A 21,983-nucleotide genomic window follows, 5' to 3' on the forward strand; every position below is an offset into this window, starting at 1 on the left:
ATGATCTGGAGGAGGGAACCGAGTGTATGGTGTCGAAATTTGCTGATGACACCAAGATTGGGGGAACGGCAAATTGTGCGGAGGGTGTGGAGAGTCTACAGAAGGATCTAGATAGGCTGGGCGAATGGGCCAGGAACTGGCAAATGGAATTTAATGTTGGCAAGTGCGAGGTGGTCCACTTTGGTAGAAATAATGGTCGGAAGGATTATTACTTACGGGGCGAATCTCTGGAAGGGTGGTGAATCTCTGGAATTCTCTGCCCGTTGAAGTGGTGGAGGCTGCCTCGCTAAATATTTTTAAGACGCGGGTTGATGGGTTTTTAATAAGCGAGGGGATTAAGGGTTATGGGGAGAGGGCGGGAAAGTGGAACTGAGCCACGACAGATCAGCCATGATCTTATTGAATGGCGGGGCAGGCTCGAAGGGCTAGATGGCCTACTCCTGCTCCTATTTCTTATGTTCTTATGATTTGATAAAGTGCAGATAGTATCAGTGCTGTTATTATAGTGACGAGGTGGTGTCTGCTGATGCAAGGATTGTTTCCGGGTGAAACTGTTCTGTTTCTGAGAGACTTTCACACAGAGGGCCCGATTTTATCATTGCGTTGCACGAAAACTTGGCAAAGTTGGGTGTGAGGCGATTAGCACGAACAACGCCTGTGTCCACACCAATTCCCCCTTTACCAAGACCCAAAAATGGATTGTGAACATGCCCCGAAACTGGCGCAATGTCAATTTAAATATATTTGCATGTATTTAAATTGACTTAATGGGTTGAACGCCCAAACTTACAGGCACTTCCCCCTTTACCACCACGTTCACTGTCCAGGTTCAGCGCGAAACAGACATGCTCCGCAAACGTCTGTTTCGGGCGCTCCAACTTCTGAGGAGGTAACTTCTGAGCTTCCAACGGCTCCCTGACTCAGATCGATGATTGGGGTGGGGGAGGAAGGCCAGATGTATCTCTGGTGGGGGCGGGGGATCCGCTGTCACTCTGCGGGTGATCGGCTGGAGGAGGGGTGGAGGGCAAGGGGTCATGATTGGTCTGGGTAGCGGGAGGGGTGGGGGGATAAGGGGGACAGTTATGTTGTGGGGGTGGGGCGGTGTATGTGGGGGCCATCACAGCCAGGCTACTTTATCCACTTTTTGTGGCCCAGGAGCGAGGTGGCAGGGGAGGGTTTTAAATTTTTTTGCACAGTTAAAGGCTCCAATTGGATCAGCAGCGTTTTGGGGGCGATAAGCCCCACCCACAACGCGATTCAGATTTGTGACTTTTCTTCAGGCTGAGTGTGTATGGGGGTGGGGGGGGGTTGGGGGGGGGGTGGCTGAGAACAGGTTTCCAAGTGGGATCTGAATTGCACCCAGATTCAGCACTTTGAATCAGAAGGGTAAAATCAGGCACAGAGGATGCACCAGCTGACTTGTGTTGGAAGGTTGTTTGGTCTTTCACTCAGAGGTTCGGAGGATTGTACATTTGAACATCAACCATTTATTGGTAACTCATAACTATAAACCTCCCCATCTCCGAGATACAGCCCTGTGTAGGAACTGTCTCCATGCTGATTTCTTCCAGGCTCTACTACACACAGTCTACGATCATCTGTCTGTCTCTACTGTGTGTCTGGTACTGTTTCCTCAGTCCCACATTAACCCTTGCTCTGTTTCCTCAGTCCCACATTAACCCTTGCTCTGTTTCCTCAGTCCCACATTAACATAAGAAATAGGAGCAGGAGTAGGCCTTCCAGCCTAAATATATTTAGCGAGGCAGCCTCAACCACTTCAATGGGCAGAGAATTCCAGAGATTCACCACCCTTTGAGTGAAGAAGTTCCTCCTCAACTCCGTTCTAAACCGCCTCCCCTTTATCTTGAGGCTGTGCCCCCTAGTCCTACTGTCCTTTCTGAGCGGGAAGAGTCTCTCCACCTCTATCCCATCCATCCCATTCATCATCTTCTACGTCTCAATGAGATCTCCCCTCATTCTTCTAAACTCTAACGAGTACAAGCCAAGTTTATTCAGCCTCTCCTCATAGTTCAATCCCCTCAATTCCGGTATCAGCCTAGTAAACCTCCTCTGCACTCCCTCCAAGGCCAAAACTCTTGCTCTGTCAAACTCTCTGACCCCACAATTTCCTTTGCTGAGAAACTCAGTGTGTTACAGCTATCCGGATGATGAGTGGAATGTTCCCATGGGAAGTGCAGCAGATCGGGACACCGACTATGCAAAGTTCCCTTGACCTCAAGTGGAAATTTCCTGCCTTATAAGTTGTTTGAAAGAGATCAAACAATTCACCAATATGTGTTATAGTGATATTATCAATCGCTTCTTTCTAATTAGGTTTAAATTTAGTTGTAGATGATGCATTGAGGAAGCCTCCTCACCCTCTCCCTCAATATCCTTCTCACCCTCTCCCTCAATCCTCCCTCTCCATCAATCCCCTCCCTCCCTCTCTCCCTCAATCCCCTCCCTCCCTCTCTCCCTCAATCCTCTCCCTCACTCCTCTCCCTCACTCTCTCCCTGAATCCCCCTCACCCTCTCCCTCAATGCCCCCTCACCCTCTCCCTCAATCCCCCCCACCCTCTCCCTCAATTCCCTCCTCACCCTCTCCCTCAATCCTCCCTCACCCTCTCCCTCAATCCTCTCCCTCACCCTCTCCTTCAATTCCCTCCTCACTCTCTCCCTCAATGCCCTCCTCAACTTCTCCCTCAATCCTCCCTCACCCTCTCCCTCAATTCCCTCCTCACCCTGTCCCTCAATCCTCCCTCACCTTCTCCCTCAATCCCCTCCCTCCCCCTCTCCTTCAATTCCCTCCTCACTTTCTTCCTCAATGCCCTCTTCACCCTCTCCCTCAATCCTCCCTCACCCTCTTCCTCAATCCCCTCCCCACCCTCTGTTGGGGTGTGAGAATTCCCTTGAATTCTCACTTTGGTTCAGAGCTGTTATGGCTCCAGCTATGTTGCTATTGGATAGTCAAGTCCCACACTGTCAGTTAGCCTATAACGATATAATAAGACATTTAATAAGCATGAAAAGATTGACTATGGTACATCACTCCTTCACCCCAGCTATATCTTTATAGATTTATAAAGGATAACACAACTTACAGAATATATCTTATACTCTAATGTTCTTGGTAACTACACAGTCCATGTAAACCAATAGATGAAATGTGATCAGACAAACCACGCTCTTAAACCAAGTAATAGATGTCACCCAAATCAACTTCTGTAAATTTTTTATTAAATCCGCCCAGGTGCTTACTATGAGCCAACTGATCTCACTGGAGCTCTGGCTTCCAAACTCCACTCGTGAAAAAAACACCACTTTTGGCTCTGCTCCCAAACAAAGCGTTCTCTCAATGCCATCACCAGGGATCCACTTCCAGGATTTCAATCTCTTCTTTTGGCATTTCTCCCTTGAATTGCCATGTACACTACTGCTTCACAGGTTGTATCAGGATGTCACCAAACTTTTGATTTATCTCGGATGTCTGGATTCTCACTTCTGGCAACTGTCTCTTCCACTTTCTCTGCTTTTAACTTTAACTTCACCCAACAGCACATTGTCCAGCTTTTTGTTCTTTGTTTCTTTAACTTATCTATTTTCCTGAGACATAATTTTTTGTCCCAATTCCCTTGTTTCTGGATTTTCAATTGTTCTTTGGAAATTCTGCCTCTTACAGCTCCTGATTCTGTCCAGCTTCTCTTGGGTCCATTTTAAACTCAAATTCAAAAAGTTTTTCTAACCTGAGGTGGCCCATGGCTGCTAAGCAACAACCTAGTTTCCTCTGAAGTTCTGTTTGCTTTCATGTTGTAAACCATCGTTAACATATAGACATGTGAATTGAATGGAAGTCATTAACCCTTTCAAATACAGAAACACACCAAAAATAAATTTATTTAAAGCTATACCCTGTTTCCAAAATCCACAAAGGTGGAATATAGATTACTTAATATGACCTCTGATTCCTGACAGAACTGTTCTCTGGGCTTTCTACAGGAGTAAGGGACAATGCCAAATAACGTGCTAAATCAATAATGTTGTTGAATAATAATAATTATATAAAGATTACAATTGATATTACAGAAGGATAAGTAAGGATAAAAAAGAAGAAATAAAAAAGAAAGATAACTTTATTGAAAGGAGAAAGTGCTTTATATATTAAAGGAAAGGAGTGAGAATTTATTGTACGTAATGTGATATATTCTACATTTCAAACTTTCGCCCCAGATTGACCTGTTGAAAACAGCTGTCTGAAATGATTTATCCTAAATTAGCCTGCTCCACCTCAGTAACTAATTTGGTCAGTTTTTCTTTGGTACGTACATTACTGAGTCCCTGAATAACCTTACAACAGATGGCAGCGACAGTCAGTCCCTCTGTTCCTGCCCTTTCCTCCTCCAGGAGTTGACTATTCCACTCTGGCTACAGGACGCAGTCCCGGAGGCACTGTCCCATTCAGCCAAATGTCTGGCTTCATTCCAGCCTTGCAAGGCCTGATTCAAGCATTCTCAAAACCAGGTCTCAGTCCTTATTGATTCCCTCACAGGCACCAAATGCCAGGCTGGCCTCACGATATCCAAGTTGTTGGTACATTTTTTGGTGGTGCCTCCTTCCATTGGCCATCTACCAGATGTTATGTTCACCAGTCAAACTCTATCTCCTACCGACCAGCCCATGTACGGCCATTCATTGTCCTGGCTTGTCATACAAGGGTCATTGAGGTCAATATAAGAAGAACAGTTCCTTTTTCTAAAACAATGGACAGAGATATATAATTCTGTTTTGATTCATGGCAGTCAGTGCAGCAGGTGTGAGTAGGATGCACAAGAAAAATCCTTGGGTGGAAGTCCAAATCTACAGTTAAGAATATTACTGATTATATAATTGATCAACAATCAAAGAACCATCACATCTAAATTTAAATCATCGTCTACAAAAAAAGGCTCAAAACTGAGAACGAAGCAGAAATAAAATGCAAAATACAAAACTGCAGGACAGCACGGGGGCACAGTGGTTAGCACTGCTGCCTCACAGCGCCAGGGACCCGCCTTCAAATCCAGCCTTGGTCCAGTGCCTGTGTGGAGTTTGCACGATGTCTGCGTGGGTTTCTTCCGGGTGCTCCAATTTCCTCTCACAGTCCAAAGATGTGTGGATTAGGTTGATTGGCCATACTAAATTGACCCTAGTGTCAGGGGGATTAACAGGGTAAATGTGTGGGGTCATGGGAGTAGGGCCTGGGTGGGATTGTGGTCGGTGTAGATGCGATGGGCCAAATGGCCTCCTTCTGTACTGCAGGGATTGTATAATGGCCTCCAGTTTACAGTTTGATGCTAATGAACATTGTAAAATGGTGAAGCAACAGCATTTCTTGCTGATTCCTTATTTCCAGTGATTTCTTTGCTTTTATATAATGACTGAGTGGAGACTGTTGGGGTTGCGAGGTGAGATGGAAATTAGATCACTGTGTAGGGATACACAAAGACACCAAGGGCAGAATTTTCCTGTCCCGCTTGCCACGGGAATCATAATTCATCAGAATTCCTGGGCGTATCTGCTGACAGAGGTACAACAACCCATCTCCAACCTCCAAGAACTGGCTTTAACTATCAGAGTTAATGGAGATGAATGAATGAAAAGGGACCTTCCCCGGGAACATCATGTCATTTGATGTTTTCTGACGGCTGCTCTCTTCGACAAATGCAACAGTGTTTGGGAAGTAGATCAGACTCTAAATGATGGGTTTGATGTGTGCTGACAGATGGCTGGATAACTGTGCCATGGATCTTTCAGACACGTTGCTGCTGTTATTAGCAATGTGTCCTGATAATTATGTAATTAGTTTGCCAATCAGTGCCAAGTGCTGCTGCAAACTGTGACTAAATCAGAATCCAATGTCTGTTTGTGAAAACTGATTTGCAGAATCTCAGCTCACCTCCCGTTCCGTGTCAGATAAAGAAGCACAAGATGTGAAACCACGTCCCATTATGCAAACAGCAGTGACTCGGTTATCATCACACTCTGAATCCCAACAAATCTAACACAAAATTATCTCCCATTTCCCACCTCTCTGGTTTTCACTGAGTAACTCAGTGAAAAAGACCTCTTTTCAAAATTACAGGAGGCAAATACAGGAGACGTGTCCAACTGAGCCTTGGGTAAGCCAATAGTGTCAGCTGTACAGAAATGATCATACCAGTAATCTGACCATTTTTGTTTGATGAAGACTGTATACTTACTGGTCCAACAATCAGTTTTCTGCAAAAGCACAACAAGGAATTCACAAGAGTTAGAATTTAATATAATGGCAAAGAACAGGAACTGATGTTGGAAAAAAAACAGGAACTTGCATTTATCTGGCCTGTTTGTGACTTCAACATGTCCCAAATGCTTACAGCAATTGAAATGTAATTGTTATTGTAATGTTAGGACACCACAACCAATTTACACACAACAAACTCCTACATGCAACAAGTAAATGACCAGATCATCCATGTTAGCATTGTTGGTAAATAAATGTTGGCCCGGATGTATTGTGTTGTATATACTAGGAGTTAATGAAAACTGGTTTTGTACATTATATTTTAAGTAATGGGTGTGAATTGGAAATGATTTGTTTTATTCTACTTAGGATCAAATTTTACATTGAATCTTCGAACAACAGAACTTTACAGTTCAGAAAAGACCATTTGGTCACTCTAAACTGTGCTAGCTTTCCTATACTGCAATCCAATACTTACCCAACTATTCTGCCTCTCTCAGATGGATGGATGTGACTCAATCAGATAGATTCTATATTGTGGTAGTAAGCGGGAGTAATTTAGAGTCAATGAGGTTTACAGCATGGAAACAGGCCCTTTGGCCCAACTTATTCCTGCTGCCCTTTGTTTTAAACCCTAAAGCTGGTCCCAATTGCCCGCATTTGGCCCATATCCCTCTGTACCGGTCTTACCCATTTGGTTCATTTAGATACAATAAAATGGGAGCTATTGTTAACCATTTTGATCCATTAGAACAGAGCTGGCGAAGGGTCATCCAGATGCATAGAAATCATAGAAACTCGACAGTGCAGAAAGAGGCCATTTGGCCCATCGTGTCTGCACCGACCACAATCCCACCCAGGCCCTACCCCCATATCCCTATTTACCTGCTAATCTCTCTAGCTTCTCAGGACACTAAGGGGCAACGTTAGTGTGGCCAATCAACCTAACTTGCACATCTTTGGACTGTGGGAGGAAACCGGAGCACCCGGAGGAAACCCACGCAGACATGGGGAGAATGTGCAGACTCCACACAGACAGTGACCCAAGCCGGGAATCGAAACATGGGCTCTATTCTCTCTCCACAGATGCTGACAGAACTGCTGAGATTTTCCAGCATTTTCTGTTTTTGTTTCAGATTTCAGCATCTGCAGTATTTTGCTTTAGTTTTGATCCACTGGAGTTTCTTGAAGGCAATGGATTCTATTGGAGTACAATGCCATGATCTAGTTCCACCTGCCCATGTGAAGTACTCATTACATGGCTCATGGAATCCATGTTAAAGTCACTGTCCCCAGGAATGTTCCCCAGAATTATTCTTGGGCAAAGGGTCATATTCCATGTTCAGAATCAATACTCTGAAGGAGCAGCTGCTATTGGATGGAGCAGGAAATGGGTGATGATCTGAATGTGTGCTGAGTAATTGTTCTCTCCTCTATTTCCTTAGGGTCAAATTGTTGGACTGACAGGAGCCATGGGATTCGCAAATGGTGCGTCAAACTCCAATGTTAACTTTGAGATCCTTGGCACGAGTTACAGTGAAACCTTTGGGAAAGATATTCGAAGGGTAAATACAAATCTTTTTCTCATTCCTTACTGCACACTACCAGCTAGTATCGTCTAAAGTAAGAAGTGAAGAGATTGTACAATTATTGGTCTTTCGCTACTCTCATTCCTGTCCCTGGGACAGCAGCTCCACTTTGAGCTGTTTTCATTCAGTCCGTGTCACTTTGAAAATCTTCTTGTGATAATTTCTCTCAGCACTCATTACAGCTTTGGGTTCTTGTGTATGAATTCTGATTCTCTCTAAACTAGCCTTTGACAGACTGCCCTGCAGAACCTGTGAATCGAGTGAATGACAGTTCACCCAATGTAAGTCACAAGCTGAATATTACATGGGATTCTAACTATAAATGAAAAAAAGTACAAGTTGCAGTTAAAAAAACATCTTTCCCTTTCACACAAATACCCAAAATGTTTCACAACCAATCAAATACTTTGGAGCAGAGTCACTGTGATGTAGGAAACTAGACCAGCCAATCAAAATGCAGCAAGCTCACAACATAGCAACAAGATCAATGAGTGGTTAGTCTGTCCTGAAAAATCTGCTTCAGGGATAATATCGGGCAAGCATTAATTTTAGTATCTGCAGTCCTGCCACATCCAGTTATGAATGGCGATGGACAATTAGACAACTGACTGGAGGAGAAGACTGCACAAATATCCCCATCCTGAATGATGGAGGAGCCCAGCACATCAGAGCAAAAGATAAGGCTGAAGCATTCACTGCAATCTTCAGCCAGATGTACTGAGTGGATGATCCACCTCAGTCTCCTCCAGTCGTCCCCAGCATCACAGATGCCAGTCTCCAGCCAATTCAATTCACTCCACATGATATCAAGAAACAGCTGAACGTTCTGGATAATGGAAAGGCAATGGGCCCTGACAATATTCCAGAAATAGTACAGAAGACTCAGGTTCCAGAACTTGCCATGTCTCTAACAAAGCTGTTCCAGTACAGCTCTGGCATTTAACTGACAATGTAAAAAATTGTCCAGGTATGTCCTGTACACAAAAAGCAGGACAAATCCAACCCGGCCAATTACTGCCTAATCAATCTACTGTCCATCACCAGAAGAGTGATGGACAGTACTATCAGTGACTCCCAGTTTGGGTTTTACCAGGGTCACTCAACTCCCGATCTCATTACCTGTAGTGGTTCAAACGTGGACAAAAGAGCTGAATTGCAGAGGTGAGGTGAGAGTGACAGTCCTTGACAGACTGTGGCATTGAGGAGCTCTAGCGAAACGGGAGTCATTGGGAATCAGGGGGAAAACTCTCCAATGATTGGAGTCATACCTGGCACAAAGGAAGATGGTTGTGGTGGTTGAAGATCAATCATCTCAACTCCAGGACATCACTGCAGGAGTTCCTCAGGGCAGCATCCTAAACCCAACAATCTTCAGCTGCTTCATCAATGACCTTCCTTCCATCATAAGGTCAGAAATGAGGATCCTCGCTGATGACAGCACAACATTCAGCACCTCAGATACTGAAGCAGTCCATATTCAAAAGCAGAAAGAGCTGGGACAATATCCAAGCTTGGATAAATGGCAAGTAACAGTTCTCACAAAGACCATCTCCATCAAGAGAGAATATAACTATTTCCCCTTGATGTTCAATGCATTAACCAGTATCAATATGTAGCCCATGAAAGTCTGCCTAGGTTCCAGCACATCTGTGAAAGAGCAATATCTTAGCAATCTGTGTCCCTCAGAGTGCTGTTATCAGATTACTGTGTACACAGCAGAATGTAACCGTCCAATGCAGAAGGACAAAAACTGATGTGCCTGACAGAAGAATTCAGTGTGAAATGATGAAGTGATCTACTGAAAACCCTCTGTAAGGGGACAGTGCAGGGTCACTCACGTTACTGGGATGTGAGCGAAGGATCACTTTATGTTGTTCGAAAAGTCACAACCAGGTGATTCAACCATTTGACCCTGTTTTGTGGGTTTGCATGAAATACAATAGTGTTAACATTCTGTTTTCTAGTCTTTTACTATTGATTAGTCTGTAGTAAATGGGAATATATCAATGCTCAGCTGAAGTGGGGAGAATCGATCTGCTTTCTATTTGTAGCAGATCCATTAACACTTTGAAACATTCGCCAAAGAAAATCCCAACCCAATCACAGTCTCACTCCACATATCGAACCTTCTCCTTGTCTCCTCTCCCTGCAGATATCTGGGGGATTTGTATCTTCTCCTTACTATAGGTGGTTAATGGTCTGACGGTACAGATCTGAGAATGGGTTCTCCTTTACCCGATAAGATTCTCCCAGCTGCTGTGACTAAAGAAGAAAGTCTATTGGGATCAACCATCTTTTTCCAAAATAAAATCGAGAATTGTGTGGGCAAAATACATTTGCTTTGTGAAGGTTAAATATGAGCACCAATTAGTGATTGAGAGCTGTCATTCATTCTGAGAGATGCCACATTATCCACATCATTAAACACATTTAAGAGGCAATTATTTAAAATTGCCTTGTGATTATGAGTTGTAAAGATGTTTAACTTTTAAATTAGTAAATCTGACAGAAAGATTAATTGAAGGCACATTATTTACTTATAAATTGGTCCCCAAAATTAACAGTTACAATATAACATCGTGTTTCCCATTAGCATGTTCTCCAACAAAATCAATCCAAAACAAGTGGGATGGGTATTACTTAGAGCACATATCTTTGCCAGGATGTGTTAATGCAATGTTATTACAGTTATGCAGTCTTCCTTGCAGCTTTTCCTTGTCAGTAACTAAGCAGAAAAAGATGTAATTAATGTCTTCAGGCTAACCTGCCTCCAACAACCTGCTCAGTAAACTCTGCTCTCATTATCAGAGCTGTGATAAACTGTACCAGAACAGCTGAGACAATCCATGAGATTCGGAAAATGCAATTCACATTATTTCCCAATGTTAATAAATCCTTTAGAAATTCCAGATCTGCATCATCACCAAAATTGGCCATAGCCAATCCGTGTGCCAGCTTTCATTCCAATCTATCCATTAGATTTTGAATATATTGTTTTCAAGCTAACCGCTCAACAAACAGGCAGAAAAGTTACCTCCACTGGCCTTCAGTGGCAGAGGGGTAATAAGAACATAAGAAATAGGAGCAGGAGTAGGCCGTCTAGCCCTTCGAGCCTGCCCCGCCATTCAATAAGATCATGGCTGATCTGTCGTGGCTCAGTTCCACATTCCCGCCCTCTCCCCATAACCCTTAATCCCCTTAACAAACCCCTCAAATAAAGAAAAATCCAAACACTCAGCACATTTGCAGCATCTGTGGAGAGAGAAAGCGAGTGAACCAGCTCTGAAGGAGAATCATACAGATTGGAAATATTAACTGTCCCTCTCTCCTCAGATGTTGCCAGACCTGCTGACTTTTTCCATCTTTTTCCTGCATTTATTTCAGATGTCCAGCATCCACAGTGTCCTACTTTCTCTAAAGTAAACATTATATCGGGTGGGGAGGATTGTTAGGTCAAATTATATGTCAAAGACTCTAATGGATGGTTTAGATTTCAGTTCAATACCCCAGAAAACTCTTCAAGTGGGACAATGCGAGAGTTTCAGAAAGAGAATGACTGCAGAAATTGATGTGATCAAGTGAATTATATCAACAATAATCTAATTTGTGAAGCGTGCTGAAGATGTAGGTGCGACAATTAGTCACAGACATTTTCTTTGCTCTGGCTCCCTGAATCCATATTATATCATCAAAGTGAATGTCGAGGTCAAACTCGACCTCTGAGCCTCAAACTCGTGCTTGGTGATTATGAATGGAAGCTTAATGTGTTCCTATGGTGATCTACTGTTGAAATACCAGCATTAATAAGATAATGGGTGTGCAAAATCAGAGAAAGGAAATTTATGCTGATGAATTCAGCATTTCTCCAGTATATTATGATTGTGTGTCTTGGCAGTTTCAAATCTATCACATACTAGTCTCCTTTCAGCATTGTTTCCACAAATGTAACACATGAACTCTTTAGTTATTACCCATTAGTACTGGCAGGGTTGCACACCCTCACACCTCATTGTTCAGATAGCAACATAGGTTCACATTCTCTCTGCCAGCTGTACTAGTCCTGCACGGATGGACTTGCTGGGAGTTAATAAGTTCATCTTGCGCTCAGTGCATGCTCCAGTTACAGAGCCTGAATGTTTCATTTACATTAGATTGCTCATTACATGCTCCAGTTAGGAACATAGGAGCAGGAATAGGCCATTCGTCCCTTCAAACCTGTTCTGCCATTTAATAAGATCCTTGTAACCCTTGACTCCCATGTCTATCTAAACTCTAATTTAGCCAAATGAATTAATGCAATAACCCAGCTTCTCTGAGGAACAGGCTTTCAAACACACAACTTTCTCAGAGATATAAAATATCTCATCCCTGTCCTACAAAGGAGATCTTTTATTTTCAAACTGTGTCCCTGTGGATTTCATCTCTCCCGTAAGAGGGAACAGCTTCCTGGAATCCACCCTATCAAACTTTTATATTTCATTCACCTTAAATTAAACACCTGCGTTCCATTTGTCTTTTTAATCGCTTGCTACATCTGCAGACCAGCCTTTTCTGATACATCCACCAGGACACTGGGTTCTTCTTCACCTCAGAGTTCTGCAATCTCTCCATTTAAATAATATTCTGCTTTTCCCTTCTTCCTGCCAAAGCGGACACATTCCATTTTCCCATATCGTACATCCCACCCATTACACATCACACCCATTACATGTCACATCACACCCGTCACACATCACACCCATTACATGTCATGTCACACCCGTTACACATCACACCCACTATATGTCATGTCCCACCCATTATACATCACATCCGTTACATGTCATGTCCCACCCAGTACACATCACAGCCATTACACGTCCCACCCATTACGCATCACACCCATTACGCATCACACCCATTACGCATCACACCCATTACATGTCACACCCATTACACGTTGCGTCCCATCCATTGTACGTCGTGCCCCACCCATTATGCGTCCCACCCGTTTCTGCCGTTATTTGCTCTGCGTGCTTCATGCCCCACCCACAGTGGCACAGTGGTTAGCACTGCTGCTTCACTGCACCGGGTTTGATTCCAGCCTTGGTTCACTGTCTGCGTGGAGCCTGCATGCTCTCCCCATGTCTGCATGGGTTTCCTCTGGGTGCTCCGGTTTCCTCCCACAGTCCAAAGACGTGCTGGTTGAGTGCATTGGCCATGCTAAATTCTCCCTCGGTGTACCCAAACAGGTGCCAGAGTGTGGCAACTAGGGGATTTTCACAGTAACTTCATTGCAGTGTTAATGTAAGCCTACTTGTGACATTAATAAACAAAACTCAACTAAACCATAACACACGTGCCCAGTTTTCTTTTTCCTTGATTTCCATAACAGGTTGCCAATCCTATATCAGTTATTTTACACCCCGGCTAAGGTGAAGGGTCAAACAAATGAATCTTTATCCTATTACATGGCCTGTGCTTCCCCAAGAGGAAACCGATAATAGTTAAACTCAGGCTGAAGCCGATGTTATACTCTCACTGGGAGAAGGAATGCCTTCGCGGTGCTGTAATAACTCAGGGAATGAGGAGTGTGTCACCTTGCAACAGTGAGAGCAGCTATTCGGAGACAGCGGATGACAACATAACCAGCGTGGCAAATATTTCCTGAATATTATCTCAAAAGTTCTTTGAACAGCCGGAAAAGTACAACATTCTCTGGAGTAACATCACCAATAATCCCAGGTTTCTGCTGTTCGTAAATTCACCATAAGTTTCAGGCTTGGGAACTGGATAATGACTCTGGTTCCCAAGACATCACTTTATAAATGTCATTAACAGGTTTACTGCTCTATTCCAGCCCCTGATTCTGAGATCCTCTATTGCCAGGGTCTACACTGATACTCATTTCCACACTACAAGTTCACTTTAAACTCTCACTGTCTGCTCCAGGTAGATCGGTAATATTTATGGTGTACCGGGCAGAGGTGAGGGGGCTTTGACTTCAGTAATGTCTGGGACAGATTGAAAAGTTAGTGTTGTGCTTCCGTGATCTCTGTCCAATTACAGCACAGTTTAGAATCCATGTACTAATGTGGTTCAGGTATTGACAGTGAGAAATGGATTGTTAATGGCAACAGGTCCACATTTTAATTGTTAAACGTAACCTGCAACACACTGGGTGAAAGACCCTGGATCGATGGGTGAAGAATCCACTTCACTCCGACTATTACAAACAACACCATTTTCTAACGTTCATTTTACCTGTTTTGTCTCTCAGATACTGACCTTTATGTTTTAATTTTACTTCTATTTATTTATTCTCCTTCCCTCCAGAAGGAGGCCATTTGGCCCATTTTGTCTGCTCCAGCTCTCTGAATGGGCATTAAGATTTGGGCAGGAATTTTACTGGCACGCCTGCCTGATTCCAGGGGTGGTGAAGCTCGGAGAACAGCATTCTCTGTAAGCCTCAGGCAGGATCGTACAAACCTTGGGTGGATGTGCCGATAAAATTCCACTCTTGGTGTCATTCCCCTGTCTTTTCCCTGTTCTCCTGCACATTGTTTCTATTTGAAATAATCATCTAATACCCTCTTGAATGCTTCCATTGAACCTGCCTACACCACACTTCCAGGCAGTGTGTTCCTGACCTGAATCACTTACTGGGTCAAAAAGTATTTTTGTTTGCATCGCATTTGCAAATCACTTTAAATCTGTGCCCTCCCATTCTTGATTCTTTTTACGACGGGTCCCTGTCCAGACCCCTCAGGATTTTGAAAAGTAAGGTTTGCGGATAACACAAAGGTTCGTGGATTTGCGGATAGCGATGAGGACCATCGTTATCAATAAAGGTCAGCTGGAGACTTGGGCTGAGAGGTGGCAGATAGAGTTTAATCCGGATGAATATGAGGTAATGCATTTTGGAAGGATTAATACAGACAGGAAATATACAGTAAATGGCAGAACCCTTAGGAGTATTGATAGGCACAGGGATCTGGGTGTACAGATACACAGGTCACTGGAAGTGGCAACGCAGGGGGAGAAGGTAGTCAAGAAGGCATATGGCATGCTTGCCTTCATCGGCCAAGGTATTGAGTTTAAAATTGGCAAATCATGTTGATGCTTCATAGAACCTGAGTGAGGCTGCACTTGGAATATAGTGTTCAATTCTGGTTGCCACACATCAGAAGGATGTGGAGGCTTTGGAGAGGGTACAGATTTACCAGGATGTTGCCTGGCATGGAGGGCATCAGCTGTGAGAGAGGTTGGAGAAGCTTGGTTTGTTCTTACTGGAGCGATGGAGGTGAGGGGAGACCTGATAGAAGTTGATAAGATTATGAGTGGCATGGACAGAGCGGAGAGTCAGAATCTTTTTCCCAGGGTGGAAGAGTCAATTACTGGGGGACAGGTTTAAGGTACGAGGGGCAAGGTTTAAAGGAGATTGTATGAGGCAGATTTTTTTACACAGAAGTGGTGGGTGCCTGGAACTCATTGCCGGGGAAGGTAATGGAAGCGGATAAGGGGGGTCTGGACAAATACATGAATGAGAATGGAATAGAGGGATATGGTCCCCGGAAGGGTAGGGGGTTTTAGTTAAGTTAGGCAGCATGGTCGGTGCAGACTTGGAGGGCCAAAGGAGCTGTTCCAGTGCTGTAATTTTCTTTGTTCTTCGTATCTCTATCAAATCTCCTCTTAGCCGCCTTCTCTCCAAGGAGAACAGTCCCAACCCCTCCCATCCATCCTCATAACTGAATGTTCTCATCCTGGAACCATTCCTATAAACTTCTCTCTCTCCAATGCGTACACATCTTTCCGATAGTGTGGTGCCCAGAATTGTACACAATATTCCAGCTGAGGTCTGACTAGTATCTTATATAAGTTCAGCACAGCCTCCATGCTCTTGTGCTCCTCTAAATAAAGCCCCACCTGTCCTGCCACCTTCAATGATCCATGTACACCCAGGTCCCTTTGCTCCTGCACCCTTTAGGAGTTGTACTTCTTATTTTATATTGGGCCCAATTTTACCATTTTCATTCTAAGTGCTGAATCTGGGCACAATTCAGACCCGACTTGGAAACCTGCTCTCAGGAGCCCCCATTAGCACTCAGCCTGAAAAACAAAATCGTGGCTCCGATTCACGCTGTGGGTGGGGGTTAGCGCACCCAAAATGATCTGAGCTCTGAACTGTGCGTGCACAGTTAGAAAACAATTTGAAAAAGCACGCCTGTGTCAGATCGCTTCCGGGCAGCAGAAAGCAGGTCAGGAGCGATGGTCCCCACAGACATCACTGTCCCCCATATCAACCCCTTCCCCCTCTCCGCTACCCAGACCAATCACAGCCACCAACCCCCTTCCCCCCACCGATCACCTGCAGAGTGGCAGCGAACCTCCCCCCAACCAGAGATCCATCTGCTCCCTGCTCTTCCAGTGAGTGATTGGGCCTGTCCCCCTTCCCCCACTAGAGATACATCTTATCTGCCTCCCTCCACCCCCCCACCACCCCCCCCAGAGAACGATCTCTCCTCACTCCCCCACCCCCCACAGTGAACGATCTGGCCTCACTCCCCCACCCCCCCCCCCCCCAGAGAACGATCTGGCCTCACTCCCCCACCCCCCCCAGTGAACGATCTCTCCTCACTCCCCCACCCCCCCAGTGAACGATCTGGCCTCACTCCCCCCCCCCCCCCCAGAGAACGATCTCTCCTCATTCCCCCACCCCCCCCAGTGAACGATCTGGCCTCACTCCCCCACCCCCCCCAGTGAACGATCTCTCCTCACTCCCCCACCCCCCCCAGTGAACGATCTGGCCTCACTCCCCCACCCCTCACCCCCCCCCCCCCCCCCCCCCCCCCCCCAGAGAACGATCTGGCCTCACTCCCCCACCCCCCCCAGTGAACGATCTGGCCTCACTCCCCCCCGCCCCCCCCCAGAGAACGATCTCTCCTCATTCCCCCACCCCCCCCCAGTGAACGATCTGGCCTCACTCCCCCACCCCCCCCCCCCCAGTGAACAATCTCTCCTCATTCCCCCACCCCCCCCAGTGAACGATCTGGCCTCACTCCCCCACCCCCCCCAGTGAACAATCTCTCCTCATTCCCCCACCCCCCCCAGTGAACGATCTGGCCTCACTCCCCCACCCCCCCCAGAGAACGATCTCTCCTCATTCCCCCACCCCCCCCAGTGAACAATCTGGCCTCACTCCCCTCCTCCCCCAACTGGAGGATGATTTGACCCGCCTCCCTCCCTCTCCCCTCCACCACCGATCTGAGTCAGAGAGCCTTTAGAAGCTCTGAACTTGCCTCTTCAGAAGCTGGAGTGCCCGAAACAGTCTTTTATTCAGCATGTCCATTATGGTGCGGTTCCGGATCGGCAAACACGGCTGGAAGTGGGAAAATGCTGATAGAGTTGGGCGGGCAGTTCATTAATTCAATTTAAATGCATGCAAATGCAGTTAAATCGCCGTTGCGCTTGTTTCGGGTGCAAATCGGATCGTGGCCATTCCCGGGTTTCAGTAAAGTGACCATCTGTGCGGACGTGGGGGTGGATCATGTTAATAGTCTCACGCCCGACTTTACCACATTTTCGGGTGTGATGCAATGGTAAAATAGGGCCCATTGTCTCTTCATATTCTTCTTACCAAAATACATCATCTACACCTATCTGCCCATTCCACCAACTTCTCTATGCCCTTTTGAAGATCTACGCTGACTCCTTAGCTGTAAAGTTGTATAAGGTTTTGGCTGGGCTACATTTGCAGTACTGTGTACAGTTTTGGTCTCCTTACTTGAGAAAGGATTTACGGGCACTGGAGGGAGATCCAGAGGAAATTCACTAGGTTGATTCCAGAGTTGAGGGGATTGGCTTATGAGGAGAGACTGAGTACACTGGGGCTATACTCATTGGAATTCAGAAGAATGAGGGGAGATCTTATAGAAAAATGTAAAATTATGAAGGGAATAGATAAGATAGAAGCAAGGTGCTTCCACTGGTGGGTGAAACTAGAACTAGGGGGTGTAGCCTCAAAATAGGGGGAAGCAGATGAGTTGAGGAGGAATTTTTTAACACAAAGGGTTGTGAACCTGTGGAATTCCCTGCCCAGTGAAACAATTGAGGCTCCCTCATTGAATATTTTTAAGGCAAGGATAGATAAATTTTTGAACAGTAAAGGAATTAAGGGTTATGGTGAGTGGGCGGGTAAATGGAGCTGAGTCCATAAAAAGATCAGCCATGATCTTATTGAATGGCGGAGCAGGTTTGAGGTGTCAGATGGCCTACTCCTGCTCCTAGTTCTTATGTTCTTCACAGAGCAAAATGCCTCCAAGTTTCATATCATCTGCAAACTTTGAAACTGTCCTCTCCACATCAAGTTGTAGATCATTAATATATTTCAGGAAAAGCAAGGATCCCAATCCCTGGGCAATACCACTACAAACCTTTCTCCAGCCTGAAAAATAACCATTATTCCTGTCTGCCTCCTACCATTCACCAATTTTGTATCCATGATATTGTTATCCCTTTTATTCCGTCAGCTACGATTTTTCTCTCAAAACAGTTGTGTGGCACTGTATCACATTCCTTTGGAAAGTCTATATAGTTGATTTAAATCCAGCAGTAACCTAGCCAGCCTTCTGGGTCCCTCAGTCTTGACTCTTCCAACATGCATGTAAATGTTTGAACATAGATATCTTCTGAGCAGAGAATGGGAGCATCCATACCAGGCCAATATGAATGATTAGATTTAGAGATTTAAACATAGTGATGGATTTCAGCAGAGTCTGTCTCTCTCTTCGTTTGATCTGGGCATATAAATAAAAAGCTGGCACAAGTTTGGAATGCTGGAACTGAGAGAGATTAAAGAACAAATAAATGTTTTGTTTAAGCAGGGTCAGTGTACAGAATGTGAAGTCATTCTTGTTTACTCCCCTGGTCTAAGTGTGTAATAGAGACAGAGCCAATTCTTGTATGAGGTGAACAAATGAAATTGCTCCGAGGGCCAACAACTCATTAACTCAGGAACCTGCATGACCCTTTGTGCTGGCTAGCCAGTCCCACAGAGCAATTATTACCGTAACCAGCAGAGTAACACAGCCGTGTAGATTGCTGCTAGGTATTCAGTTAATGACTTGTCCTAACTGATACTGAGCTCCAACTGCAATGAATGAGATTCACTTCATGTCTCTGCTGTACAACAGACGGTATGAAGGGAATTAAAACAAGCTGGAAACAAGCTGTCTCTCTCTATTCATACATCCCTTATTTATCTAACTCTCACTCATTAGTATTGCCGATGAAATCTAATCTTGAGTCATTGACATTGAGTTAAATACTAGGTTTATTAAAAATTATGGCAGTTTTGGAGAGGGTAAATGGTGAACAATTCCTTGCACTGTGGGTGAATTGCTTATGTTGGGACGTTTGCACTGTAGGAGGAAGTTGCAATGTTTCTCCATGCACAGGTCGAGATGATTACAAAATCCATTAACGCAAAGTTTTGTGAATCCAAGTCAAACACAAGAAAAGATTAATTTCTTTTAGGCTGCTTGCTCTCCTGCAGTAACACCATCACAAGAAGACTAGAAATATAGGGTTTTCAGAATTCTGCAGTCAGGGTCATCCTGAACAAGTATGAGGGCCCCTGCAGAAATATTGACCCAGCTTCCAAAAAAAATGACTCAAATGGAAAAGCATTTAGAATGACAGCTATGTGGAGACATCACAATTTGTTATGTGGCTTCCTGGGATGCTGCTAACATGGTCGTACTTGGCAAATTTAACAGGATGGAAACATTTCTATTTTACCTATTACATGCACCTTCAACAAGGCAGCATCAAATATGTGGAGAAATGTGGAAAAACTTCAACCTTTCATAGAATCCTGACAGTGCATGAAGAGGTCATTCAGCCCATCGTGACTGCACCAATTCTCCAAAAGATGATCCCACCCAGGCTCTATCCCCACAGCCCCACAAATTTACCCTGCTGATCCTTCTTACCTACATGTCTGTGGACACTAAGGGGCAATTTGGCATTACTGATCCACCTAACCCACACATCTTTAGACTATGGGAGGAAACAGGAGCACGTGGAAAAAACCCATGCAAACATGGGGAGAATGTGCAACCTTCACACAGATGGTGCCCCACGCCTTGAATTGAACCTACGTTTTTGGCACTGTGAGGCAGCAGTGCTAACCACTGTGCCTCCCTAAATTCTTTGTTTTGGATTCATGCTGAACTCCATCATGGTTGAAGTTTTAGTTTTTAGAGTTTATTTATTAGTGTCAGAAGTAGACTTATATTGACACTGCAGTGAAGTTAGTGTGAAAATCCCCTCGGCTGGGGAGCTTCCCACTATTCTTGACTGGATTTGGTGGCCTACAGATGACTCAGTCACTGCTATTTTTAGTGTTTTGTACACAAAGAGCTGAGTGTGTTAGATTCACCAGCATCACACCTCATTTTAACTTTTACTGCTACAACTGGTGTTCTCACCCAAGCTCCACATCAAATTAAGATTGATAACCTGGTGAATTCTGCTGCTGATGTTGACAGCACGTTGCCTCTTGTGAAAGGCCAATTTGCAGTTATCAGGTCTCTATCTGGCCCACAAAGTACATTAACAGTGTTACACAAATTTCAGCATACTCTGACAGTGGACTGTTGGTCATGGTGACTGTTACCATGGGTAAACATGCCTGTAACAGCTGGCCAGAGGAAACAGTCCAGACAGTCCCTGGAACTGGTTCCCTTAGGCCAGGAGCTGGGCTCATTTGGTAGTTGTGTCTTTCAGATCTCAATCAGTGTTTTTTACTTCCAAACCTCTGTGAGTGGGAATGATAAGCCCCTCACCCAGAATTCAGTCTGCTCTCAGAGTTACCGACTAATAATTCTCAACATGAAGAAATCCTGATTTATCAGTACACGGAGAGTTAGGAAGGCAGAAGGATTCCTCTTCTTAAACAATATAATGAACCAGTTGTGCTTTTATGACCACGCAGACCCTTTTATACTCATGTCCTTTTGCTTAACTTCACAGAGCATTAGATTTATTAAGATCAATTCCACACCTTTTTGAGGTGGGATCTGAACATGGAATATTTGGTTATTAATCCATTGTCATAATTATTAAATACCCACCCATAATCCCACACAGCCCAGTGAGGGAAACAGACTGACGCGTGAACAGCTAAACCTGGATTATTACTAAAACTGCAACAAGGATATAAATCGTGTGAAATACACTGTCTGCTGGAATAACTGGGGGTTGATTCTTATGCTGCACAAACTTTCCACGTACAAAACTAAAGAATGTTTTCAGATGTGGTGTAAATTCTTATCCTAAACTTACCTTTGCTCAAACAATAGTATCAGAAGTAAACGAATGATTTTCATCTGAGTTTAAAAATATCTCTTTGTAATGTTCTTCTAAGTTTATTTGTTTGTGTCACAAGTAAGGCTTACGTTAACACCGCAATGAAGTTATTGTGAATATCCCCTAGTCACCACACTCCAGCATCTGTTTAGATCAATGCACCTAACCAGCATGTCTTTTGGACTGTAGGAGAAACTGGAGCACCCGGAGGAAACCCATGCAGAACGGGGAGAATGTGCAAAATCCACACAGGCAGTGACCCGAGCCAGAAATCGAACCTGGGTTCCAGGCACTGTGAGGCAGCAGTGCTAATCACTGTGCCAGCGTGCCATCTGGCACCTGGTCACTTTGCCAGAATGTTTTATTGTTGATGTTTGAATGTAGTGACAGAGGTCCACACCATGTGCTGCGCTCCCAGTTGATGTTACTACTGGTTGGGAAGATTCCAGAATGGAACCCTGGCTCAAAAGACCATAACATTAAATTTTTTTAAGAAAATATGGAGGAACAGAGCTATAGGACTGCTTATTAGTTTCAACAAGAAAAAATTTTATTAAACCCGAAACATTGGATGATGATACAATGCTCATTTACTCTCCACTTAACTTCACAACTATATACAGATTTTCAAGTTTAACACGGATTACAAAGCATACCTTAAGCTGCAGTGGTCTCAATAACACAAAGTCCAATTAAGCAATAGATTGGCTGTGGTCAAATACCCACACTATGCTCTGAACCCAAATTAGTGTCTGTGGATTTCTGCTCAGAATCCCCCAAGATGC

At 44.5% G+C, this 21,983-nt stretch overlaps 1 protein-coding gene across 1 annotated transcript in view; it reads left to right on the forward strand.

Moving 5' to 3' along the window:
* The window catches only part of LOC145360388 (glutamate receptor ionotropic, delta-1-like), an 800,432-nt gene that overhangs the window by 712,142 nt on the left and 66,307 nt on the right, over window positions 1–21,983 (forward strand). Inside the window, exon 8 of the mRNA XM_080215582.1 lies at window positions 7,705–7,824. Coding sequence (XP_080071708.1) covers window positions 7,705–7,824 — 120 coding nt within the window. The remainder of the gene's footprint in view (window positions 1–7,704; window positions 7,825–21,983) is intronic.

Source organism: Carcharhinus amblyrhynchos, chromosome 31 (genome assembly GCF_965287045.1).
Source record: "Carcharhinus amblyrhynchos chromosome 31, sCarAmb.v2.hapA, whole genome shotgun sequence".
NCBI lineage: Eukaryota > Metazoa > Chordata > Chondrichthyes > Carcharhiniformes > Carcharhinidae > Carcharhinus > Carcharhinus amblyrhynchos.